The sequence below is a fragment of the Lampetra planeri genome, chromosome 10 (assembly GCF_965212315.1).
Source record: "Lampetra planeri chromosome 10, kcLamPlan1.2.h2, whole genome shotgun sequence".
NCBI lineage: Eukaryota > Metazoa > Chordata > Hyperoartia > Petromyzontiformes > Petromyzontidae > Lampetra > Lampetra planeri.
Genome location: NC_136116.1, coordinates 11,564,630 through 11,592,617, shown reverse-complemented (window position 1 = coordinate 11,592,617; position 27,988 = coordinate 11,564,630). Strand labels below are relative to the sequence as shown.

Below are 27,988 nucleotides of genomic sequence, written 5' to 3'. Positions count from 1 at the left end.
TATTGTTTCCGTCAAGTTACTGTTTATTTTTGTTTGTTTAAAAAGGCAACTTTTCGTTGAGTAATTCATTTGCGCTTTATGAAATAACTTTCGCGAAGGGTATAATTTAAACGGTACTATATTGGGGGAAACACGAATCTTCGGCAACATATTGTAAATAATTTATTTGCTGTGTGTGATGAACTTAACGACATTTCCCCTCTCTTTGTCCTATTAGCAGCAGAGTTGTAGACAAGATTCATATCACCTTTGTAACATATTCTTAGCATATTTTAATGAAGTCAAGGAAAGTGGCTGTAGGGCATTTTTGTTGCACATGAGGAAAATGTGCTTATTAGCCTGGGCAAGACTAAATAGCCCAGAGTTGTAAAGATTAAGTTAATAGCGATGGCTTTTTTTATCCATTACCTGGGTCCATAGTGGCCTATTATTTTCAGTATATTCGGACTCTGGATTTATTTTTAAATCCCCGTTCAAGAGCCTCCCCCCATCTGGCAGTGGATAACACGAGTGTGCATATGTCATTTCAGCAGTGGGTAAGTTCATTTAAGACTGAAACTCTACAGGGAGAGTTGCAGAAAAACAGATATCCTCTTCTCTCGTTGACATTTAAATCAGGATTCTGTGTCCACCACAAGATGTTAAACTGTGACACACAATGCTCGTTAAAATTTTATTTTAATATCAGGAAACATAAGGAAGAAGGGAATGCCATTTGGTAAGACAAAATTGAAAATCAAAATAAGTTTTTTTGGGTTCGATCGTGGAGGTATAAATGTGTCGTGAACCCGCCACCATCCGACACAGCCAATGAATAAGGTTTGCCACGTAAACAAAACGTGCCAATTAATTGCTACTCCAGCCCACCGGTGTGTTGGAGAGTACATCCACAACATTTACAATTTGAGTACGATGTATCGATGGTAATTACATGCAGCGTCATTGGTCGATTTTGCCAGAATTGTTTACGTGACAAACCTTACTAATTGTCTGTGTCGGGTGGTGGCGGGTGAACGACACATTTATACTAATGCGATCTAACCACCAAAAAACCGAAGGCTACGTGTCCAAAAGTGAAAATGTCTGCATTTCCGGAATTCGATGCAAAAATATAAATTGAATCAATTGGCATTCCACATAATGTTATGACATTGCTTTGTGCAGATGATTGATGTCTTGTCTGTGGTTGTGACATTTGCAACACCTGCCGAATGGGTTCACAGCCGCCCGGCAAGGGGCAATAAAATATACAGCGTGACGTACGAACGTGAATTAATCAATACATGTTTTCAGACAACATAACAGGACTGTCTCTAGGGTTTGCACGGGGCTGTTGGCCAATGTCTCACGCACAACGCGAAAAAAAATCAGCTTGCGTAGTTGAGCACAGCAAATATGCGGTGTATAATTATCATATTTCATGCTAGACCTACTTGTAAAATGTGCCTAAATGCACGAATTGTGTTTAGAGAGTGTAAAAGAGCGGTCAAAATGATTGAGGCATTATAACATCTCGAAATGACCTAACATTTGGCTTGTTTTTTTAAGCATCATTTACGTCTCAATTCTTAACCTTGAAATTTGAATCTTAATCACAGATAATATAGAGGTATAAACAAGACATTTACAGTTCTTGGTCAATACACTGCTGAATGATGGCCTCCCCATGCCGTGTTTTCATAGGGGTTGTTTGGCGATACTTTGCCATGCTGAGCAGTGCGGGTTGAAAATGTGCTGCAGGTCTAGCTCGTATATCACCACTGATGGCTGCCTTGACTCAGAATCAAACTGAGATTGCCAAGGTCAAAGGGCACTCCGCTGACCACTGCACCACTGTCCCACCCCAATATGCAGTTATTCTTGCAATGTTAATTGCATTAAAATATTTACACGATGTTTTATGAGCGGCATTCTCTTTAGAGTAATGCCTCATTCTCATTTGTTTTACTACCCCCATACATGTTTGTTACGTCAGTGTTTGCATGCACATGCATGTGCCAGAGGCAGTTAGCGCTCTGCAACAGATGTGCCTTGTGGCTTCAAGTAATATGTAACGTGCAAACAAGCTCCCGGGCAGCGCAATATACGCTGAGCTCTCCGTCTCTGTATACAAACGTGTACGTACGATGTTTAAATTAATCTTGTGCATTTCGTGGTCTTGCCGTACAAACGTAGTGTATAACCATTCAGCGGTGTTCTCGGATGCTTGGGCTGCAGGATTAAATAGTAGCAACAGGCAAGTGACATCGTCCTGCACAGTATGTGACAAAGCTCAACAACGCTTCGTGAGCGGTCAACAAACGTTGGATTGTGTCTCAGTAAAGAGCCCAATAGCACATTGGGCTTTAGTTAAAATAGACACGTGTGTAAGAATCGTGGAAACGCTCTTAGTATTGAAGAGCAACCCAAGAGATTTTTGGCGGCCTAAATGGGAAATGAGGAAGAAATCTCCAGCTACCGATGAATGGTGTCCACCACCACCAATAAACACAAAGCCTTTCCCACAAGACAGTTTGTCAAATTGTATCATAAATCTGAGTCCCTCTTTATATATATCTACAAATGCTATTTGTTGCCACTTTATTGAGCAAACACAAGTCAAAAAACTGGTGAAAGGCTATTCATTCACTCCAGTGCGTGGCATAACTCATTGGTTGCGCACGGGCACAGGGCACCCACTGTGGCCACAGATTTTGATGACGATTAATACTCACATAGCTCACCCAATACAGAGTACAAAGCTGCATCTAAAAAGTAGCCATCTGAACGTTTTTTTCTACGCATTATAATGCTCCATCCTAAATCGTTAGACAAAACTAACATGTTTCAAGGGTAAATACGAAAAAAACAGATCCTTAAATAAAAGACCCTCAGCATATCCTACCCAATGGGCCATGGTATTATGGATGTCTACTTTCTCATTGGCGAAACTGATGATGTTAAATCACTAGGTGCTAGATATGGACTGTGAGGTGATTTAAGCAGCACAGTCCATGACCAATGTTTTTAAATTGCGGTGGAGCGGTATAATAATTATCAAGCATCAATGTCTATCTTGCTAATGGCGTCAATTCTGAATGCATTCAACGCACAAACTACTGTGTAATATAATGTACACATGGCACAGCCAACGCGAGTGTGGATTACTGTACTTGAAAGTGCACATGGATTTGGAACGAATGGCATTTATAAAGGTGACCAGGGGGCTTAGAAGCTTAATGCAATATGCCAAGAATATAGAGTCAGCATGACTGCCGTCCTGAGATTTAATCTTTGTGATGAGGTTGACCATGGACAAATTAACGTGAAAATGTATAGTATAATCAATCTAGATGGGCTTTTTATATAAAATGAATGTAATGATCTGGACTATCACCAATTACAGCACAATACAAGCACGTGACACAACTTCAATATTGGGGACAGTGAGTATATATTTTTAAGATCATGTACAACTCAATGAAGATAGCTGGCCATCTTACTCGTAAAACATAATATAATTTAATCCAGTGGGTACTCTTGCACATGGTAAGGTTCACTTGACAATAACTGCAAATGTAATCAGAAAAATTCTGTAATGCAGTTTCTGAACAGAACTTTGCATTGCTTGGGTCGCCTCAATTGTGAGAATGTGGTGTTAAGTGAAAAGTATTCAACATTTTTTTAATTGGTTTGTGTTGGTATATTGGTAAAGGTGATTTCGCACTGAACAAATATCTAAAATAACAGTTTAAATAAAGCTGCCGCTGAATGCTCAACATTTGGGTGACTGGCATTCTTGATTAAATAGCTGCCCTTTTGGAAGTGAAAAAGGCGAATCGGACAAAATGTTGGGATCTTAACTATCTATTTTACTTACATGGTAAAGCCCACTGAGCTATTAGCTCTTTTTTAGAAGCGACCTGGCCACAAATTATAGATCAACAAAGTGGCTTATATCATGTGGAAACGTATAGCAGCCAAATAAAGACGTTTTCAAATGTTGAGAGAAAAACCAGAAGACACGGATTAAAATCCACGTGACCACGGGGAGAACATGCAAACTCCAAATATACAGGTGTCAGGGTTGGGACAGAACCCACGACCTCCTGTATACCAGGTGAGGGAGATAACATCTTGCCACCGTGGTTTTATCTTCCTTTTCTCTCAGTCACATAAAATACCCAGTTATTACACGCTTTTATTTAACTCACTGTTGTTGTCGTATCCTCAAATCTTGTAACTCAATTTTAATCCACTTCCCAATGCGGTATCGACTGCAAACTTGGTATACTTATGTCATACTGATGACAATACTATATTCTATCATAACAAATAAAAAAACCATCTATTTTAAAACATTCTTTTATGCGCTTTTCATTAACTCACTGTCTGTTGTTGTTGTATCCTCAAATCGTGTAACTAAATTTTAACCCACTTCCCAATGTCGTATCGACTGCAAACTTGGTATACGTATGTCATACTGATGACAATACTAAATTATATCATTAAAAATTAAATATTTTTAAACATTCTTTTTCATATGTTATGTTTCGGCATGGGTCTAATTGTCCACGCTCAACTGACGTTGGCTGTACATCACCACGGTCCCTTACGTTATGGCAAGCTTCGGGGCCACTTCCTGGAGTCGTGGAGTTCTGCCATTACTCGTACGGTACATTTCATTAAAGCGTGTTTTAAAAAAAAAGTTTATTTTTAAATATTACTTATTTTTGTTGAACCTGATATCTTATTGTCAGGTGCAATTGTACATAAAGTGTTTGGAAACTATGGTTTATTTGTTTGGATGCTGTAGAGATTTGATATTGGCAGTGATGTGTAAGATGACCGATCATGTGCATACTCGAATAAAATAAGTTCCCATTGATATGCATTGTCCAGTTTCTTCTGCAGCATACTTGATTAGTTTCGGCACTGAATAATGACGCATAATTGTCTCCGAGTGCCTCCTCCACCTGCACAGCCCATTAGTTTCCTCTTAATTGAATCAAATTACGGCAAATGGATATTTCCATCAGTCCGTAAAAATGTAAAATATACATCACACACTTTTATTGGGAAAAAAAGCTTTTACTTAAAACATTAGCCATTTGGACAATTGTTATTTTTAAACATTACCTAAGTTAACACGTCATTCATAACACAGTTAAAGTATTCACAGTACATAGCTGAACATATATAAATGAGAAGTCAATGATTTACTTTATACCATAGCCATGTCTTAAAAATACACCAATAAAGTCCCTTTCAAAACTAAATAAATACAAAACATAAACTGTTCCCTTTGTATATATGAAAATAAATGTATTGCACAAATGTTAAAATACATAAAAAATAACAATATTTAAGATTGGAACAATTATTCACACATTTAAACGTACAGCACATATAAATTAAACATGATAAAAAATATATCAACAGAATTTAGATATTTATATGGTACAGAACATGAGACCATGGATGGTAATAAAGATATAACTTCAATCAATGCATTACCAATAATCTCATGTTATATTCAGCTCCAGAGTAACAACATTCAACGTTTTTGTGGTTTACATTTTTATGAACTGTCAAACGTGGTGAATACAGTACAATATTCTTGTGTTTTTATTGTCCGTAACGTTGCAAGAGGGCTAAATAAAAATGAATAATTTATGAACTTTCATTCTCCTTAATAGTTACAACATTTAAATGTCAGTTTCAGATTTAAAAAAATGGTTTTAGCAATATATATTTGAATCTTGCACTGCTCAGCAACCAAGATCAGAATGCAAAACATTGAGCGGTACCCGAAATATACAACAGTTGACAAAATGTAAGCAGTAATTACGACCATACTAAAAAGGTCTTGTGCATTACATGTGTAGTGGCGTAACGCGCGGGGTTAGCGAAAAGAGGGTGCAACTGAGGTCACGCAGGTGTAAGCGGGGAGACGTGGATCAGGCGCCAGAGGCGGCAGTAATTAGGGGGAAAAGCATGAATCGAGCGGGTGCATCTGGGGACGAGCAGGTGCAAAGCGTTGGAACACGGGGTAGATGCCGGAGAGGCGGGAGATGGAGACTATAAGAGAGAGCACGTGCTGGAGGCGCCGGGGAGGTGCCAGCTTAATTGGGGGTGAGGACCCCTAATGAGGGAGATATAAGGGAGTGTGTGGAGTAACACGGGAAGATGGTTGGTTGGTGCTCAAGGGATGAAGACACAAGAGTCGGGGAGAAGACGTCTGGGACTTCGCCCTCCTCACCTTGTCCTCCCCAGCAGTGTTGGCTGATCCCCTGCTGGGGGCAGGGACGAGGGTGTAGATATGAGGGAAGCAGGAGAGAGTTAGCGTAGTATTGAGTGAGAGAGTTAGCGGAGTATAGCGGGGAGTTCTGAACAAGGGTGTGTGTATTAGTGTAAGTGAAGAGCATCCACACTGGATGCGAGGTAAAATAAAGTGACACAGGAGAAAAGATAAGAGTATCCGTGTGAGTACATTACTAAACTTGGTGTTAGAAGTTGTCAAGAACCTACGTCGCCGTCATGTCAAAGAAAGCAGCTAAGAAAAGAAACCTACCCGTCGACTTCTCCGATGACGAAAATGACGGAGACATCGTTCCTGCCACAGCCCCTGAAACTGCAAATTAGCTGACGGGCCCAAAGGACCTGCTGCCACCGGCGCAAGAGGGAGAGCGCGTGGCAAGCCCGGTCCGTCCGACAACGAAGGGTTGGTGGGACGTCGCTGCCCATATGGAGAGGACGCTGTCAGCGGTTACTTACCTGTTCGACAAGCTGACGGCAACTCAGGCGACGACTTTGGCGGCGGCGCTGGCGGATGCGCCGACTCTTCCCGCCATTCCACGTGCGGAAGCGGCTCCCACCATTTCAGCGACCGTGCCAGATTCTATGGCTGCTTCGCCTGCTGTGCAGCGATCTCTGATGCGCCGGTTGCCTCCGGTCAGCGCTTTCTTTGCGGCTGGGGGCGATTGAACGGCGTTCCGCCGTCACTTTGAGTCTGCATATCATTCGGTGGACTGGTCTACAGAAAAGGTGCTACGGGCCTTGCTGACGGTCCTCGATGATGATTCTTTGGCCGCTTTTTACTTCATCCCCAAGGCTGATCATTCTTCGTTCACCGACGCCTGCTCCGCGATGGCAGCAATCTTTGACCCCTCATCGAATATCCGTACAAAACTCCTGCTCCAGAAACAGGGGGACACTGAAATGGCCCTGGTGTTCTGCAGCCCTCTCTTGGACAAGTGACCCACCCTCCATGGATCGAGCTGCCCTCGACTCGCTCGCCCTAGAGCGGCTCTTCGCGCTGGCAAGGGAGCTTGGCATTGTCCTTGCCATCGCAGACGATCACATCCCTCCAAGTCGCTCGAAATATACAAGCTCACCTGAGCCTAAGAGGATGGCCTGCAGCGATGGTGTGCACTGATGAAAAATGGGACTTGGAGTCCAGCGATGGCAGTTCAGCGTATGCATCCTGAACCCAAGATCAACGGCGAGGAGAATGGCGAGGAAGCCGGCCGCCGATCGAGTGGACACCAGGGAGTGCCCCGCCGACTGCGCCCTCTTCGCGGGCATGCTTCAACTAAGGCCGGACGGGACACATCGCCAGGAATTGCCGTCTTCGCTTCGGTGGTTCGCCCAGGCCCCCCTCAATCTCTAGTGTCAGCACCTCCTCTTCCCAAGGACCAGCAGGCGAGTCACGGCGCACCATACACACGGCCGTTTTCCTCCCATCACTCATCCACATCGCACCTCGCGTCTATTCACCCTGTTACTATTCATCCCGTCACGTCGGAAGCTCGCCGTGTTGGGCCGTTGGTTGCGGGACTGCGGGACATTGAGCAGTGGTGTGCATTGGCCTATCGAGTGGTCGGTGCCGCGGCGGGTTCGTCAGATGTAATAGGCCTTATCCAGGGAGTGCAGGTCCGGGTGTTGTTCGACACAGGTGCATCGGCCACCTTCATTTCGTTACCTATTTTCCATTCATTTCCAGCGTCACCTTGGCCTCTGGAGCAGGTTGATGGGCCATGTGTAGCAGCGAATGGTGGTAGTGTTGGTGGTAGTGATGCTGGTGGTAGTAGTGGCAGTGCTAGTAGCTGTGTACACGTGGTGGTGCGTATACGACCAACTCTGGCTGCTGGTGGTGGTGGCCGCTGAACCTGGACTTGGAGTTCAACCAGAGTGCGGGGAAACTTGAAACTGACAACTCTGTGGACTCACATCGAGTGAAACGCAAGAGATCTAAGGGAATGACAGCGCAGCCACTGACGCTGCTGAACCTGGACCTGGAAAGTTACGTTTAACCCGAGAGTTATGACAGTTACGTTCCCACATGACTCGCCGTCAGTACACCGTTCGCCATGGAAGGGACATCGTTCCTGGTCCAGTTCTGGCCCTTCTCCTCCTTCGGCCGTGCTGGACCTGTTACCCGGGGACGGGCCGGCCGCAGGAACCCACTCCCGGAGAATTACGTTCCGTTGAGGAATATAGGATTGACGGCGCCACGGACCGCTGCGCCATTCTATCCTTGGCGGAACAGACTGCACTTTTACACTCCCAAGAATTATTATTATTGTTGTACTCTTTTTTTTCTCTTCTTCTCATGGTTCTTGTTGTTACCTGTGTCACGGGTTTACGCGTTACTAGAGTTGTATATGAGGTCAGCCGGGATGGCTGGGTTTTTTCATCACGGGGGAGGGGGGGGTGATGTGTAACGCGGGGGGGTTAGCGAAGAGAGGGTGCAACTGAGGTCACGCAGGTGTAAGCGGGAAGATGTGGATCAGCCGCTAGAGAGGTGGCAGCAATTAGGGGGAGAAGCATGAATCGAGTGGGTGCATCTGGGGACGAGCAGGTGAAAAGCGTTGGAACACAGGGTAGACGCCGGAGAGGTGGGAGATGGAGACGATAAGAGAGAGCACGTGTTGGAGGTGCCGAGGAGGCACCAGCTTAACTGGGGGTAAGTGAGGACCCCTAATGAAGAGGGAGATATAAGAGAGTGTGAGGAGCAACATGGGAAGTTGGTTGGTTGGTACTCAAGGGATGAAGACACAAGAGTTGGGGAGAAGACACCTGGGACTTCGCCCTCCTCACCTCGTCCTCCCCAGCAGTGTTGGTTGATCCCCTGCTGGGGGCAGGGACGAGGGTGGAGGTGTGAGGGAAGCAGGAGAGAGTTAACGGAGTATTTAGTGAGAGAGTTAGCAGAGTATAGAGTGAGAGAGTTAGCGGAGTATAGTGGGGAGTTCGGAACAAGGGTGTGTGTGTGTTAGTGTAAGTGAGAAGCATCCACACTGGATGTGAGGTAAAATAAAGTGACACAGGAGAAAAGCTAAGAGTGTCCGTGTGAGTACATCACTACACATGTAACAGTGTCATATGGTGCTCTTAAGGCAATGCCCAACCCTTCACATTGCGACAATGGCAAATATGTATGCATCAGAGACACAGAAACAATATATCCATGGCAGCCAATAGAATACAATGACGACAACGACACCCTTTTCTATGGAGCCCAGCAGAATAAATGTGCAGCACAGGACTATGATGAGACGAAGCATTAACCGTCATACAGTACTTGATGTGTTTCCAGATTGTTTGTTGTAGTCCTGTGTGCACTCTCTCGCTGCAGATGGGCAGCATTATAAAGAGCTCCGAGAGGACGTTTGTGACTGTCAAACCAAGACTGCACTAACGTAGTGCAATAAGCTGACCATTTTCACCATTTTGTATTGTCTTTAAATAGTCCTCGGTTGAGATCTGTGTTGAACATTTGAGACTATCCTGCATTTGCAGTTAATTAGTTGACATTGGAAAGCTGGCCTTCTGCTCATCCAAGGCTGGCATATCACTAGGGATTAACTGAAACTGTGAACAGAGCAATTAAATGGAAATGAGGCAGTCAAACCTGACAAAGTACGTCTGCTTCAAGTGTTCTGGAAACAAGAGTCCATCTTTAAAGTCTCATTATAAAATGCAAGCAGAATCTGCAAAGATAATTAAGGTTTGTGGCAGCTCATATTCTGTTATTGGTTTTTCTGACTTATTTTATGGATTTTTCTACAGCTAAGAATGCAGCCTTCAGCCATTTAATGCTGATTTAAACACAACTGGATTTTGAGTTACGACAGCCTTTGTCTCAATCACATGTATTTTTCATCTTCTTTGAGAATATCAAATAATCTTCTTCCCGTCGGGGTCTGCTTACCATAATTTTACACATGGCTTTAGTCCTTTCTCTTGTTTGTAGTAAAATAGAGGATGAAAAATAATCCCACTGACAAGAAAAGACAGAACACACACTTGTCACACCACTTCACCAGGATGCTGCAGGATCGGCAGTTTCTTTTCATGACGTCTGAAGAATGAGATCCGTTGAAGGCCCTTAAAGTTGTGCCAGGTGACAGAGGTCTTCACTTCCGAGTCATCCCAGCAGAATTTTCAGCTGCCAAATCCCTTAATTGTATCTTTATCCAGCGACTACAATCTGCTGTCCCTGAAGACACCATGGCTAAAGGTCTGCATCCCCATCGTATGCCAGGGGCAGAGGCTTCCTCTTTGGAACACGCCGCATTTGTCGTTTGGGTCTTTTGCTATCAACAGAGCAACACAAATGCATTAATAAGGGAGTCATACAAGCCGGTTTGCAACATGAATTATAAATGCTCACCATCGATATGAATCACTCAAAATTAATTTGCTGTACCTTGCAGCAGTGTGTGCAACAACTATAAACTTACGCAAATCATGAAAACAATCAAAATCAAGGCAATTTCCCCATGGTATGAGACCTTGAAATTGTATATATATTATTTAAAGTGCATTTTATACAGATTAGGCATATCGAGAAGAGGCATAGCATCATTATACATCTAAATAAGTGTTTAAAATATAATTCTAGTATTTACTGCGTTGGGGGTTATAAATTTAATTCCATGACCAATGGTGGGTGTTTATTTTTTCTGGGAAAACACTACGGTATCTCCATCATATGTGAACATTTTTATATTAAAATGCACCGTGCATTGTACACAAAAACGTCATGCTGAATTCTGACCACTATATGTCTGAGTTTGGCTATGAGTAACTTGGTATAAGCAGCAATGTCCCTATGACGATACACGTAAAAATATTTTAGTTAAAGCTGATCTATCCATGAATACGAAATGGGGCATATATATATACACGTATGGAAGGTAATACTACTGTAATGCTCAATGCAATGGCAGGTGTGTGCATGTGTAAATGTTTTGAGAAGTGGAAATGAAAAAGAGGACCACCCACCAGGCGAGGTAAGTCATCGAAATAATGAAAACCAGAAGCACGAGAGCCGCTGCTGTAACCCCATACACCCAAGTCCTCAACCTGCCATCTGGGAAACACAGTGGTTGGAAATTCACAATACATTTTAGTTCATCAGCAAGAGTCGTGCTTTTTTTTTACGTGTGTCACACAAAGAATCGCGTAAGCAATCATTAAGGTTCATCTAGTCTCTGAGATAATTATAAAATCACTCCAGTGACCATGACATGCACCAAACCTGTGTTCCACGATATACGTAGTGCTCTATAAAGAATGACTGATCAGTAATCAATCATATATGGAAATGCCAGTATTGTAGAGGCTAGTCTAGATTAATCCACTAGAGAGAACTTGTGAGTTGAATTATTACAGTAATAAATTACTACAATTTACTCGGCCTCATCTTTCATATCATAAATTACTGTACTTTGTCAATCAGACAATTCAATTCATTGCATGACTCGTTTTTATGTGGGGTGTGTTAATCTACAATCATTGTGGATCATTAAAAGAATGCAAGAAACAAAATAAAGAAACACATACATAAAACACTATAAAAAATCTATCACTATGCTTCATTTAATAAAATATGACCTCCAATGTCTGCATTGTGGTTATCGATGTGCAGTTCAGCTTTATGGGTACATTTTAAAAATGTGTCTCTCTTAACTGGAAGACATTTTGTCAATTTAGTATATTGCATGGTAGACGTGACCTTAATGATTTGAGCACACGGGGCATTGTAGAATTTTTCTCGTTTTGAACAAAATCTTTCATAAGCAAATATTATCTTAAAATTAAGCAGCTGCATTCCAAGCGCTGTTTAAAATAGATATATGATCAGGATCCATTTTTGGGAAAATTGGAATATAGCACAAAAAATGTAGTGTTATGTTTCTACACAGATTGATTACCTCATGCGTATCAGCACATCATATGAGGGTAATGTGATGCATGTTAAGGCTTGTTAGTAAATCAACTGCAGTGAAATTTTCAAATGCTCTATAAATGTACTTCAAGAGGAAAGCTGTCAGAATAGGACCGTAATTCAAAATCTGTTCAATGCAGAGAGATTAGAAAAAAATCTGTTCAATTGCCCTTTTCTCTACAACACATTGGCGAATTTGTATTTTAGTGCCCTTGTAATGGCTTCCCATATTACGGCACTATAGACGTTGTCATAATCAATGTTGTTAATATAGTACAGGCACAAATAATGCCACTTTCCAAAGCACACCAACATTTTATACTGGGCAGGATATAATTACACATTATTTAAGGTTTCAAATGCTGCAAGCACATTTTTTTTCAATGTTTAGGAGCAGCCGGGATGTGCAAAAATTTGCAATTTTTACTCTTCAAATTATTCTGAAGCAATTGGCAAGTGCATAAAAGTTCCACAGAGCTTTTGGCAATTACAAATTTTAACAAATAAGTGAAGTAAATCCCTACTTCTATTTGGAGGAATTAAAATGTGAAGGAGGAGACAATAAGTGGGAGAGCTTTCTGTCATTAGCCAACTCCGTGGGTATGAGGGCAGCAGAGCATAGTCTTGTTACCCCACCCCCTGTGAATCTCAGAAATAACACACAGCGCTCAGAAATAACACACAGCGCCGTCCTTGGGAAGCCCCACGAGCCAAACATGGATTAAGTGGCATTATTCTTTCCCATCACCACTGTATTTCAACTCTATTCTGGGATACTACAGATGGTTGAATGCATACCCCATGCCTTCCTGAAATTGTTTAGCCCAGATGGCCGTGTGTGCCAGTTTGTAGATGTCGGTAATGCACGTTATGGCTAGTTTAAATCTATTCGTGGTCTACAACTGACAGGGCTGGTAGACATGAAGAGCTGCACCAAGGAGGTAGTGGTTGAGAGGGCATACGAACTGCAGCATTCAAAGGTAAAAAATGGGTCTTTTGGCCTCGTGGTAAAAACGATGCATAATTAAAGAAAAGCATGGCTTTTTTGCAGAAACAGTAAAAAATTCCCCCCTCTGGTAGTTATTTGTAGATTTTAGTAAAGAATTTAATCAATCGCATTTTAATCAGATGGAATTCCCATTTTGAAAACGTTTTCCATACTGCTAGACGGCATTTTTTAAAAATAAATATAGGTGTTGTGGGAAATGCAATAAATCAGGTCAAGTTTAACAACATTGCTGGGTGTTTCCGGAGACCGATACATTTCAGAGTGCTGAACTGGAATTGTAATTACACCTGGCCCTCAAGTGCAATGACCTGATATGTCAACTTATTTACAAATGACTATACACAGAGACATTGCATTATGAATTTGGTTTGGCATATTGTAAACTCTGCCATGTGATGCAACACCTCGATAACAATTGGTAAGATATACTGCTTCGTGTAGATAATGGGCAATTCATGTGTCTTTAAAAGTCATTGTGTGATCTCATCTTGCACAGGCAACTTTTAAACGTTGGGTGATGATGCATTATGTTTTTGGGAGTCCTGAATGTAAATGTATTTGTCTTATGACACGAGGCTGGTAGCACGATTGTAGCTTAATTGGGAAGGCAAATATTTAAATTAAAAAGTCCAGCAGCAATGTAAACGCACATTAAGTAGCATTACCTGTGCAATCACCTGGACAAAACATATCCGCTGCCATCATAATATCATAACCTGGTCTGGATGCCTTCGTTGCTCTCATTCTAAGTGTTCACGCGCACACACTGAGTGAAATGCACGTCAAAGTGTTTCCCCAGTGAATTCAGCGCGAGGCAGTGCAAATTTGTTTTGGTGATCCTGAGCTACTGTCGCAAATAGCACTGCCGTAGCAATTAGTTATTGTCAACAATGACTCGGGACCATTGTTGAAAATTACACACGGGAGTGTATCATTTTCAACAGTGCTATGGCAGTGCTTGTTGCCCATCAAACAATCAACGCATTGAAAAGGTGAATGATAAAAACAGAAGATGTTTACCTGGCCCATAAGGCTGCAGAGTCCACGTACGCAACACCTCACTCGGCCCAGGGTCATCGGTGTTTTCCCATCCAGGCCCGTGGTCCGGGGTGGCCGGCTGCCCTTCATTCGGGGGCTCCCCATCCCGGCTGGGCTGCACCCTGCTGCAGTGCTCCAGGAGACCTCGAGGAGTCATCACCTCTTGGTAACCCTCCTCACACCGGCACACGCCCCCCTGCACAAGACGGAAGACGCTTTGGACATTGGTCATTCTTGACGAAGTTCTTTTTACCCTTCCCTTTGAAGGCGTGGGGGATGATGCAACGGTTTAATGGTTAGTTACGCTGGATTTTAAATACAGAGGTTGACAGTCCGATGCGGCATGGCAGTTGACGCATTGCATACGTTTCTTAAAATCCCCCAGCAGTAAAAATAGATACACCACAGTTAGTCAAGCAGTAAGGCCGCGTGAGGTGGCATGAAATGTGGGCGCTCCCACCTCTTCCAAGATGTCTGGCCAATGTGGAAGCGTAGGCCAAATACGCCCTAGAGGGGTTCTATAGAGCTCCCCGTCGTGGATGCCATTCTTCCAGCAGTGGGAAAAGCAATATATTCTTGGGCTGCACCTTTATTCGTTTATTTTTTTTACAAAATATGAGGATTTAAGAACTAAATATTGTCAGGATAAAGGTTTACCTTTGTGTTATGTCAGGCATTGGCAGACTCATGCAACATGTCGGCAACTGGCATTTTTTTTTGAAAAACTGCACATGTATAGCTTTCTGAAATGTATCAACATATGTGGCTGATATAGCCTGGCCAAAATATCCAGTTTCAGTTTAATTATAATGATTCACAATGACCATTACAAATTAAAACTAGTCCCAAACTAAATGAAGACGTCAAAAACATTGATTTTGGGTTTTTCTCGGTCTTTTCTAGAAGTTGAATGTCATGGTCATTATCATTATCATCAGCCACTACTGCATTTGGATACATAAAAAATTCGAATATACGAAAACGTATCTGTCGAGTTAAAACAAGTGATCCTAAGCACTTATGAAAGGACAGGAATAGATACTCAAATATGTGCACTGTAATGAGAACTACTATATGGCAGTTCTATCACGTGGTTTAAGAAGACTATGTATCCAATACCCGTGATCATTCCCTACCTGAGCACAATAGGAGTTTGGCAAGAGGCAAGGAGGTTCACACACTCGCACTGACTGTGGCTGAGTCATTGGTGAGCATCCTCCTGCAACAAAAACACAATTCGACATCATTTTAATATAAGGCAAAGACTTCTGTACAGTAATGAGTATTACACACGATTGGAAATGTAAGGGCTATGCCAAATAATTTACAACCGTTTAAAGACTAATATAATGACTATAATATAATGACTGCTCAAATATGCTGGTAATGTGAACAGATGTTCCTTGTTAATTTGCACGTAATAAACCAATTAAATAATAAATGACAGGCCTTTGTTGATCCCCTGCTGGATATACACCTCGTGTCGTCGTGCCAGTAATGGGAGTTGTTTGACCATACTTCCCCACAATGGTATGGTTGGGTTAGTGACGTTGGGAAGGCCAGGGCTGGTTTAGATATCACTTGCCACTGATGCTATCCATGGCTATGAATCAATCTCAGCTCTGCGCTACCAATGCGACTCCACTCCATACAATATACCCGACGGAAGTGTTTATGGGAATGTAATTCACATTTCAATGGAGCGAAATACTGCAGCTATTCAAGGATCAATTTCAGAATGTATTTCCATTATTAAAAGGCAAAAGGGTAAAAAGGTAACGGTGCAGCCCTGCAATTGATTGCTCATGCAACTGCTGGTGGAAGGGCCTCTATTCGAGGGTATTTGGCCTTCTCTTCCACACTGGTCCGACATCTTGGAAGACCCGAGAGCGCCCACACTTTATCCCACCACGAGTGACCTGCTGATCTGCGAGCTCTGGTTTACCCATTTATGCTGCTGGGAGGATAGAGGTGGGGGGGGTGGGATGTAAGAAACTTCCATTGTTAAGGGTGATATAAATAAAGAAAGTAAGCTCTTGGAGTTGATAGAAGAGGCAGTGTTTTGGACAGCAAATGTAGCGGTTGTGATACTTTTTTTTGTAAAAGTAAAAACGACAGTGAAAGCCTAACAGTCGCTTACAGCTCCCACTGCTTGCGCGGCTGCAGAATGGACTTGTCAGTACCTGTAACGTGGACGCCGTCAGAGCGCTCGCACCACACCTGCCGCTGAGCTCCCTTCCAGGGGCTGCTTTTCCACTCATAAGTGTAGCAGCTTCCCTCTGTAGAACAAGGTAATGGAATGTCAACACAAGACCAAGAAGGCACCTAAGAGACATGAGGACCCCATAGAGTGCATTGTGCCATTACTAAAAAGAAACCCAAAAATAGCTGCGTGTGCTCTCTCGTAAAAGTTCAAGTGCCTTGAGGGTGAACCTCTATTTATTATGTTTTATATTTTTATTATTTTATTACTTCCCTTCTACGTGACTTTACCGAAAGAACCAAGAAGATGAACCTCTATATTTTACTATTATGGAGTGAAAAAGACAGAAAATGTAAATTAACTATATTTGATATTCAACTGAAATTAGGTGGGAATGGCTACAGGGAGTAACTTATTTTTTTTTTATCAACATGATACGTATTATAAAGTGATCAATCCTTTAGACTGGTACAACACTAATGAATGATTTACAATACAGAAGTAGATATGATACACGTGTATGCTGAGATGTGTGTGGACCACCTTACATGACCAACTGTAACAGCTTGGAACATTTAGACTGCCTTTGAGTTCATCCAAGCTGGGTTTTTTAAAAGTTAGATTATGTGAGGAGCTCTAGATATTTGAAAAACATTGGTGGGTTATTCTCACTATTTGCGCTGGCCTGGTCATATAATCTGTATGCCCAAACACCACATGCATACGCAGCTTCGGTTTGGCTGCATAAAAGAGGCTTCATGGATATGGCATCAAAATTGACATCTGTGGAGGGTGTGTGTGAAAGATGCCACGAGGCATCTAGAAGCAACCACACACCAAAAACAACGGGAAGCAGAGAAGCAGCCGTGGCTGATCATTATTTTAATGCAGTTGGCTCACGCGCAATTGATTTCTCTAAGACTGTGTAAGCCCACTGGCTATCAACAAAGATTCGTTCATGAAGCCATCCATATATACAGACACAGACACAATTTCAACCGAGAGGATGGGTACAAACTCGGCAATCATTGGAAGGACGTCATCAAACACTTTAAGTCATAACTTGTTGTATGTTTCCTTGTCACCTTCCGTGCTTCAACTTGGTGCTCTCTGACCCAGGGCACATATGCCCCGCCCACTTCGTTCTGACACCAGTACGCTTGTGCCACACCCATTTTTAAACCTTTGAAAACAGTTGCTTTCAGTGGTCTTATCCCTTTTTCCTCCTGATGACGATCGCTTGTGTTGTAATCGAAACGTAGTTTTTATTTAATTTACTTTTATTTTTTCTATCTACGTGACGTTACCGAAAGAACCAAAGAAAACAGAGAAGCAATGTTCACAACAATGAGCAGAGCATCAGGTGACTAAAACACAGCAAGTTGGCACATTGGGGAGTATGGGTAATGCATTTGCCAGTTACCTAAGTTATTTATTCCATAACATCTGGGTCTCTTCGCCGACCTCCAGCCAGAAAATACTTGCCACTGCACATGGCTTCAGAGTATATATATCATTATACAAGTGCCATGGAGACGTAAACACAGCTTGGTTGTGAATGCTGGCTATTGCGTGGGTGTGTGAGATAAAATCGAACCGTCACAGTCGCGGGCCTCCCACGGCTGGTCAGGACAAGAGTCTTGATCTCCTCCATCCAGGGCGATGACAGCTCGGGACCGAGCTTGCACTCCAACCCCTCCCAGCGACACGCTTCCCTCGCATGTCAACTGGCATGGGCCCCACTCTGACCAGTCACTCAAACGACAGTCACCTATGGAAGGTCAAGGGGACATTTATCAAACATTTAATCATCACCATCATTAATAATGAGCATTGCCACGTCGAATTTTTTTACTCTGTGGAATACTTTCAGTTCAATTAAGGGGCATTTATACCCAGCCGAGAATTTACGTGTCAACAGAAACAAATTGAATTCACAAAGTACCATATCGTAATGAGACGGAAAATGCATAATTATATTTAAACCATTATCTCCAAAAAGTGACAACGCTCACAAATATTAAGGCGAGTTCTGCTCTTAAGAAGCTATTAAGGCAGGAATGGCACACATGGTTTGATGTATCCAGCACCATGCATGGCCACTTTTGTCTTCAAGTGTGGATATTTGTCCATGCACAAGGTAGACATTTTAGACCTGAGTCAACAATATAGACACTTCTTAATAACCTAACAGTAAACAACACGCGAAAACATGTATTAAATAACAGACTTTTGTTTTATATATGCACATACACATATCATCATTATCATTAACAATGTATAGCAAGCCTCCCAAGAAACCATTTGTTGACTGTTAACTATATTTTCCCATGTGTTTCATTGGGAAATGCTCTGCAAAATGAAACTATTGATTAGCATAATGACGAGAAAGTGTGCCAACACAAATTTGAAAAGAGACACTTGCAAATGTGCACACTACCCTGTACCACTCGGCCAGAACACATGCTGCATTACTGCATACATTTAAAATTCCACATGCAGTATATTAAACAGGGGAAACAAACAATAAAGTTTGCGAAAATAAGCCAATTATTCATTGTTGTTTTAATTTGCCCCATGAATACATTTTCACTGATGTCCCCTAACAAGATTGTGGCAAAAAACTTTTTGTTTAAGCCTTGTTCATAATTAACATTTTGCAATCATGCCAGGAAATTCCCTGAAGTCAGATTAACAATGTGAAATTATAAATGAAAGACATAAAAAAAGTATTTCCTAAACATTATTTATTTTATCAACAGTTCAAGTAACATTTGGTTCCAATCTGCCAAATATGCTGATTTATGTAGTTATTGGAATAAAAATTCCTAATTGTATAGCCCATATTTCTCAAACTGCAGGACCTTGTGCCTCTATCTGCAAACCATTTCCCACATCTGCCATTTATTTACACCAGCTGTCACCAAGACCCTAATCCCTGCTTTCAACTATGGTGAGTAAGGGTGTTAACTACATCGCCTGGTATACAGAAGGTCGTGGGTTCGATTCCGACCCTTGCATATTTTCAGTTTGCTTGTTCTCCCCGTGGTTGCGTGGATTTTTCTCGAGGTCCAGTTTTTACCTCTACATTTAGAGTCAACATGCGTTTAGAGTATTTGGTTGCTATAAATTTCCACATGATGAGCTACTTCGTTGAGCTATCATTTGTGGCCACTGCTAAACTTCTCACCTGCATCCATAAATGGGATCACATCACCCCAATACTTTCTCCACTAACACCCTATCCATCCCAAATTAATTTCATAATCGCAATCACCAAGTTCAAGATGCTCCATGGACTCGGCTCTACCTACCTCTCCCCGTAATCTCACTCTATTCACAAACACTCAAAGACCCAGGTCAACCTTTGCCTATATAATCTGAAACACTCCTTCTCAGCTGTGTTGTGCTCTCCACTCCCTGGGCCCTGTTCAAGTACAAGCTCAAGATGTGTATTCTTCTGCCTGTGACTGATTGCCTCGGTCTAGCGCCTGTTTACCTCAGTGAACTGCTCTCACGCCGTACCTCCCCTCGCAATTTGCACTCTCTGGACTCGGGGATACTCACCATATCAACGTCAAAGAGGTGAATGCTAGGTGACCGTGCGTTCAGCTGTTATGCTCCAAGACAATGGAGGAACTCTGCTATCCACCCCCCACATCAGAAATTGTGTCGACACTTTTACATTTAATTTATAGTATTGCTATTATCAGCTTTTATTGTGTTTAGTTAAAAATGTATTCAAAATTGGGAGTTTAGATTGTTCTTGTAGAGTGCGTTAGATTTCGGCATGAAAGGGGATTTACAAAATCAAGATTTTTATTACGGAACAAATATGTCCAATGTTTCCTGAAATGTGGTCAAATTTATAATCTATATATTGTATTGTACATATGAAGTTAAACGTTGCAAATAACACATCGCATGCGAAAATATTAATATTGTTTCATTAACACATCCACTGATGTCTTTTCATTTACAATGAGATAACCTATAAATCGCAATATGAATGAGAATGTAACAATGGAACCAATGGTCAGCTTTCAGCAGCTAACTTGAGGAAATTAGGATCGATTATTTTTGTCTAACTCTACGAATACACAATTTAAAAAAATGATGGTTGTGTTTACTATTCATCTAAAAACATAACTACCTCACATGAAGTAATGTTGGATAAGCGGTATGACATGTCCCAATCAAGACCACTCAACTACTTTATTTAGAGCTGCTCTTCATATTTAGTTTGTTGTCCTTCCCCCGCACGTCCGATTAGCATGGTTAGCAATGTACAGAGCAAAAGAAGTTTAACATACATTTCATACATACATAAAAGACAAAGATCCCCATATAATCTTAACAGACTGTTGGAGCAAGTGCTGTTAAACGAGCACCTACCAAGGCCGACACAGCACACGAGGCGGTGGGTAGCCAGTAATGTTCACACATCGCACCAGGTACTCATTTGAGGCTGAGTCGACCTAGGGAAGACTCAGGACCGGTTCAGATAATCATCATTGATGTTGTCCGTGAGCAGGAATCGAACCAAGTTCGTAGTGCAGCGTGCCAATTGCTGCACTACCGCTCCTATAAACGTACCACTGGTCCCACACCTCTCCCACTCCCATCACTCCTTGTCAGTTCCCTCAGCCCCTACCTCAGAACCCACATCCCCTTATTGCCCCCAGATAACTTAAGGCCACAATACACACACAGAGCGCTCCAAAGCGACCTGCTAGCCCAGAGCGCATCGCAACAGGAGCTGATGGTCTGAGGCGCTGCCTCTCTGAGCGTTTGCTCGACGTGTCAGACATGCTTCACCATCTGATTTGCAGCGAATGTCTGCCGTCTCGAAGCAACGCGACACACCCCCACCAGAATGTTTCAGCGTGCCCGTGCAATTTTGTCTACGCCGCTTAAAAAAAAAAGTGCCCTCTCCAAAACGGACCGTTCAACAAGAGCCTAAACCTCTGCCTTGCCTCGCAGCACCACGGCAGAGCTACCCTGCCCGTCGAACGCACCCTTATATGTCCGTGCCTCTGAGTCAATTGTTTTTCATATTGCGATCGAAATTGGCTCTCGATTGGTATTCATGCCATAGCCTCTGCACCTCCCTGAAATGTTTTTTTTTTGTTTTACATCCCCCCCAACCGCGCGAACACTGCCGATGGGTTGAACACTGCTGAATCGCTGGTTCATAATAAAATATTATATTATTTGATTATCTTTTATTTGTATTATTTTATTATTTCCCTTCTACGTGACTTTACCGAAAGAACCAAGAAGATGAATCCCTGCAGTCACGAAAGCTTTAAATCATTATGTTGTAGTTATGCACAATATTTTCATCGTCATCAGCCACAATCAATGCACTGCTAAATGATGGCTTAAATTTTCATGTAAAACATAACATACTCTACGGTAGTTTTATATCCAGTAAAATCATATGAAGTGCTATCAAACTGTTCAGAATTGCTGTACGTGCCATTGCTTCCAATGTGTTTTAAATATTAAGGAATGTTATATGAGCTTGTTAATAAAAAATCTAATTGTGCATGCAATTAATATCAGAAGGCCACTATTTGTCTACAGACAATGTGTAAAACGTCTTTCATATTTACGTGCAAACTTGAGATGTTTTACGGTGCAAAAGGTAATTAGTCAATTAATAGTTGCTGATGAATAAAAAATCGAATGTAGCATACATATTGCACAAATTACAAAACCCACGGCCATTCAAACAACTCCTACAGTGTCGCTGAATAAAAAATTAAGAGTCTAATTGAAATTACATTGTGATGTGACCAATACATCATGATTAATTGCGTTGTGTTTGCTGGCATATGACGTGCAGACTTTGTTTAGCAGGAACAGGGTCAGTTCGGGTGGGAGAATGGATAGTCACGGACATGTTTTCCTCGACATATTTTCCGAGGTTATGTTGCATATCTACTCAGAGCTAATTAACTTCAAATCAAATATTAAAAATCAATGGCTCTGACACAAGTTGAGGTGCAGGGTCGGTGACCACAACTTCAAATGATGCATAACACTTGACCATACACAATCATAAGACATCATGTGCATCTCCTAATGAGGTTTGTAATTACCCAGAAAGGATATATTTAAAAAAAACAGGATCAACAAGGACAGGGGAAGGACAGTTTGGGGAGAAAGAAAAATGTATGTTTTAAAGTTACGTGCATTTTCTTTTTGCATATTAGCTAGTGACTTTCCATCGCATTTGGCAAAGGGATATTATTTTTGCAAGGAGATAACATTTTTGAAAAGTTAAAGTACACAATTGTTTTATCGCCATTATCATCAATCATAACACTAATGCTTCAAAACACATTTTGCACACTATTATACTTGAACCAGAGATATGGCTTTAAATGGCCAAAAAGCTTAAACCCAACCACGAAGTATAAAGCCTCGCAAAACAAACATTCCTCTGGATCTAAATCACAGACAAGCTTATTTTTAAATCCTTTATATTAAGTTCACTTGCTTGCTTGCTTGCGCGCTTACGACCGTGCCAAATCTTTCGGTCGTTTTTTAACCCACTTCCCGTGATCCAATCGAGTTGACATTTTGCACACAGACTCGTTGTACGTGACAATTTATTTTCGTGAAATTTTTTTTCCATAACTTTACACTTTTTAGGAATTATTTTTAAATTTAATTACCAATTGCTTAATGCTGGCAGGCAATCATCTGACCCATAGGTGGCAGCCATCTCAAGCCAGAGGACGAGAGGAGGACTCCAGCCGCCACGCATATAAAGGATTTGGAGTGAAAAACTTAGTTTTTACGGGTTAATTTTTTTTTTCGCAAGTTCGCAAGGCATCTTTCCATTCGACTCGTATGTTTGGAGGAAATAATTCCAACCTGGACAGGGGACGCTGCAGGGCACTCGCAAGGCTGGTTGCTCATCAGCACCCAGCACAGGCTCCGCTTCTGCACAGAGCTCCTCCTCCACCGCATTCCCAACGCCTGCGTCCTGCTCCGTGCCGTTGTGAACCAGGCACGTGAGGTTCCTCTCCCGCGTGCCCTCTCCACAGTCGCCACCCTAGCGACACGAGGACGGGGAACACGGTTACCAGTGCATTGCGGATAAACGATGGGATGCGGCGAGCGGCAGAGGGTTTAGTCCGCCGGGTGTTTCGTTAGCGGTTGGTCTGTAAGCGGCATCACCGGAGTCAAACAGTGGTAGAATGGTAGCTTCAACAGTTTGCAGGCGTAATCGAATGGGAAAACAATGTTTGTTTCTACATAAAAATCCTATTTTTCATTTGATTTTCTTCGATATGTGATCAATATGGGGTTGTATGCATGTATGTTGAACTTATTTTGCAGCGTATGCAGCCAACCATGCTAATCGGAGGTGCAAAAGAGAGTTTAGAGATAAGCGGAGAAGTGAGGGACAGCACGAGAGAAGGAAGGGGCACGGTTGAGTGTACAGGGGAGGCGATGGAAGTATTTTCATGCAAGAGAGGAGGATTATCCTGCAAGGTGGGAGGGATGAGAAGGCAGTGGTGAGGGATGGCATCACGGAAAAGATTGAGAGCGTTTGCAGTAGTGCTGGAATTATAGATGAGGCACGAGGATGCAGTAGGGATGTATGTGTGTGCAGAAGGGAGTGATTATAGCGAATGGAAGACAAACATACACTTGCTTTATAGGGGTTTGAGAGTACAGATGGAAGGGATAAAACAAAGGTAATAAGAGAGAAAGGAAACGTGCCAGAAAGGTCGAGTTACCCATGTGCCAAAGGAAAATAGCAAATAAAAATGAAACACCAGAACAACATGGAAACAGAGACAAAAATAAATAGGGGAGGCATTTGTGTTGTGCAGGATGTTGGAGGAGATATTTATATCAGGAGAATGCAATTGTGAAGGGAGCAATATAAAGTATAGAGGTATGGGTGTGATGCAAGAAGAAGAGATTGGCAAGTCACGGAGGAAAGTGTGTATACTCTAAAGGTCGATGGCATTAAATTATCACTAATGAAAGATTCATATGTCAGTCTGCAATTCCTTTGCCTTGAAAGCCTGAGCTAGTTTTTACCTTGCTGGTTAAAGTAGGTGGACTGCACAGGATAGAATGCTTTGCAAGCAACACACAACCACAAAAGCTGCCCCATTTTGCAGAGAAGTGAAGTATAATAGATAGGGCTTTTCTCTGCTGCTCTTGCATAGTTTAACCTATTGCTCTATTTCCTTTGAATGATAGGTAATATCATTTTAAAGATTTCCAACGGGTAACAAACATCTTATTCTAATTCCCATGTTTACTTCTTCAGCTGATATACACGGAAAAATGTTTCGTTATTCTTAGACCAAAGTGGATATTCATAAATTATCCATGCAAGGTGCAGGCAATTATGATTGTGGCACGATGAATATCAAACCATGAAATCTTTTAACATTTTAAAGATGTATGTTTGGTCCAACAAAGCAATGTGCATTTGTTTAACATATCGACGTGCTTGCATTATCAGAAGAGCAAACGCTTGAAGATACCCATTGAGAAGGTTATCAATCTTATGGTCAATAAAAAAAAATACAGCTGTGTATCAATCCATGGCTGGAAGAAGACCTCCCCATGCAGTGTTGTTCATGGGAGTTTAATTCTGGTCCAGTGCGGATTGGTGAAGATGGCATTCCCAGGTCTGGCTCAAATATCGCTCGCCACTGATGTGAACCTTGACCAGGTGTCAAACTCAGGCTGCTGGGTTCACGGAGCAATGCATGAAGCAATGCACCACTGCTCCATCACTACGGTATACAGGCATGTTTAATTAATGGGCATGGGTAAGAGTGAGAGTGATGAGATTGTATATCTTAAACAGAAAAGAATAACGCATTGATCAATGTGGGTGATAGATACATTTTCAATACAATGCAATGTTTTATTGTATATTTTTTTACAGAATCTCTAAATACCATACACGGTGGGCTGATGCACTAGGAGAACAGATGATGACTGGGATAGGGGCAGGAGGGAGACATGGGGGAATGGTATTGGACACCCCTAGTAACTAGTGTCTGTGTGTCTCTTGCTTCATAAATATCTCCCTGACCGTTCGTCTACCGATGCATTGATCTAATTATTTATTCACCTTTTAGAATATTGTACACACGTTTTCAGCAATTTAGCGATTTGAAGAGTACCTTTGGGTTTAAATTGCTTTTAACAGGTGGTTAATTTGGCACACGGTGACCTTGGTGGCAATGTCGTAGGGTGATTAAGAGTTGAACGCAGATAAGGCATCAAGCTGTCTCCTCTCAAGGGCGGGACACTTTGCAATCTTCACTCTCCCTCTACTACAGAGCCTCGTTTTTACTGTCACACGCACACACAGCAGTGTTTAGTGTGGGCCAGCAAGCGGCATGCTGATTTACAAAGGTGTGAGTGGACTGAGTTAAAGTGACTCAAGGTGTAAATGTTTCGGCTGTATATGGCAAATCCACAGAAGGTTTGCAGGTCTTTAGCACCTTTAATAGTTTGAGTCAATGTGCAGTGCGCACAGGTATTTTTTTGTACACGTCAATATCTTCAATTACACAGAATGCTTGGCAGACATGGAAAATGCTGATGAGTGTTAAGATGAGCTGAATCACAATAGACATAGAATATATACGGTGCATATCGGGCCACATGACAACTTGGGTGGTGGAGGGGTTATGTATGTGCACGCATAGTCAAGCCGTGGTTTGTAAATGTGTTTGGATAAAATATGATCGTGCATACAAATTAATAATACGCAGCACTGATATCAGCTGTGTATTATTCAAATACTGTAAATAATTAATTTGCGGATTCACGTTCCTGATCATAATATGTGCTGAAAACACATTTATCTGTACCATTTGGAGCATTAATCTCATCGCATGGCGTGTTTTTTTTTAGCTCAATCAAATCTGTAAAGGACGAGAAAAAGCGATCATCACAGAGGAATAGCACAGGATGTAAAATGCATTAATGTCACTGCTGCATGTCAGTAGGTCTCATTTTCTCTCATTCATTTGTATGGTGAGGCAAGAGAAGCACAATGCACTCCTTCAGCAACATCTGACGGTTTTTGCATAATAGACAAAGGCGTTGTAGCTCTTCACGCGCTTTTAGCTGCAGTGGAATACATTGTTTTCCCACAAGTACAACACAATTATCCAGATTCCGCGAATGCTCTTCCAAGGAAATGAAACAAAAAACACCCCTACGCTAAAAGCAAGCCGTGCTGTTTAGAGGAAAATTGAGTTTTGCGTGAAGTGGGAGTAAGGCACTAACATACACCATGACACTGTATTGGCAAACTCTATTCCTATCTATTTTTTTTATGAAGGGTGGCCACCAAAAGTTCAACAATATCGCATCACTTTCTATTCTCAAAACACAAATGTGGGTCGAATGAATATACACACTGGGGCCGGTTTTTTTATATCATAAAGCATTCTGAAACGTTGATGTATATGCGTTTTTTATATTTACTCACTGTGGATGGTGACTCAGTGGGAGAGTGGCAGATAGACAGAGTCTAGGATTGCTGAACCTTGGAAATGCATGGCCTCATTATAGTAAATAGAGCCAGAAAGCTCTTACAGCTCATTATCGTGCCTTGACATTTTCGTGGTGGGAAGTCAGGCAGAACAGTCCACGGGGCACCCAAGAAGTGTCGTTGTGTTTCTACCAAAAATGTTTCTGTCTCTGTTGCCTGTGTTTTCACCTTCAACATGTGGGGATCGTTGAACACTGTTTAATAAAACAAAATTAATCATTATTCAACCCCTCCCACATTAATGAGAACAATGACCAAGTTAAAACAAAGTATTCAACGTTTGAGACCAGATCATTGCCCGTACGTGATATTTTGCGTTGAAGTCGCACGCAACACATTTAGACTTTTTGATAACACGGCACAAAAATAATTATTACACCGAACTATTAAGTCACTTAATTTGAATTGTAGTTGTGAACATAGATATGAAAGCTTTTGCCGTACATGTCAACCATAATATTTTGGCTTTTATTAAACCACTTTATGTGATATATTGACAATAAAAACAACCTATATGCATATTTATACACATTATTAATTTGGTGAAAGCAGAGCACAGAGGGAATTTATTTTACAGTTCATGAATACATTTAAATTGTAAATAGCATAATAAGAGTTTATTACCACCTAACATCTTTCAAAGGCATGTTGATGTGGCCTACGCATTGGCTAGTAAATTTTAACAAATTATAATGGAGATAGAGATGGACTGAGATATATTAATCTCTTTTACAGATACATTAATTCCCTGCAGGGGAAATAATGCACTTGAGATTTGGCAAGGCAGGGATACTAAATATGAAATTGTTCTAAAGCACGATTGTATCCACAATGCTGAGGTTATCGACAAATCCCCATGTTATCTAAGCGAAACATTTCCCCTCATTTGCACACCACACTGATCACTGTTTTCTTCGAACGAGTTAATCTAACGACCATGACTCTGATGCGTTTCTGAGATTT

The 27,988-nt window shown here is 41.8% G+C and overlaps 2 protein-coding genes across 2 annotated transcripts in view; both read right to left on the bottom strand.

Annotated features, from left to right (window-relative positions):
• Positions 1 to 7,485: 7,485 nt before the first annotated feature.
• LOC144721033 (thrombospondin type-1 domain-containing protein 7A-like) lies at positions 7,486 to 16,682 on the bottom strand. Its single transcript, XM_078598328.1, has 5 exons — positions 16,445 to 16,682; positions 15,398 to 15,480; positions 14,244 to 14,457; positions 11,269 to 11,356; positions 7,486 to 10,577 (listed from the first exon to the last, which is right to left on the bottom strand). The coding sequence occupies exons 2-5, from the start codon at positions 15,464 to 15,466 to the stop codon at positions 10,496 to 10,498; spliced, it is 453 nt and encodes a 150-aa protein (XP_078454454.1). The 5' UTR covers positions 15,467 to 15,480; positions 16,445 to 16,682; the 3' UTR covers positions 7,486 to 10,495.
• LOC144721148 (thrombospondin type-1 domain-containing protein 7A-like) overlaps positions 16,398 to 27,988 on the bottom strand; it is a 182,920-nt gene continuing 171,329 nt past the window's right edge. The window contains exons 19-20 of the mRNA XM_078598543.1: positions 23,353 to 23,533; positions 16,398 to 16,540 (exon numbers count right to left, since the gene is read on the bottom strand). Coding sequence (XP_078454669.1) covers positions 16,398 to 16,540; positions 23,353 to 23,533 — 324 coding nt within the window. The remainder of the gene's footprint in view (positions 16,541 to 23,352; positions 23,534 to 27,988) is intronic.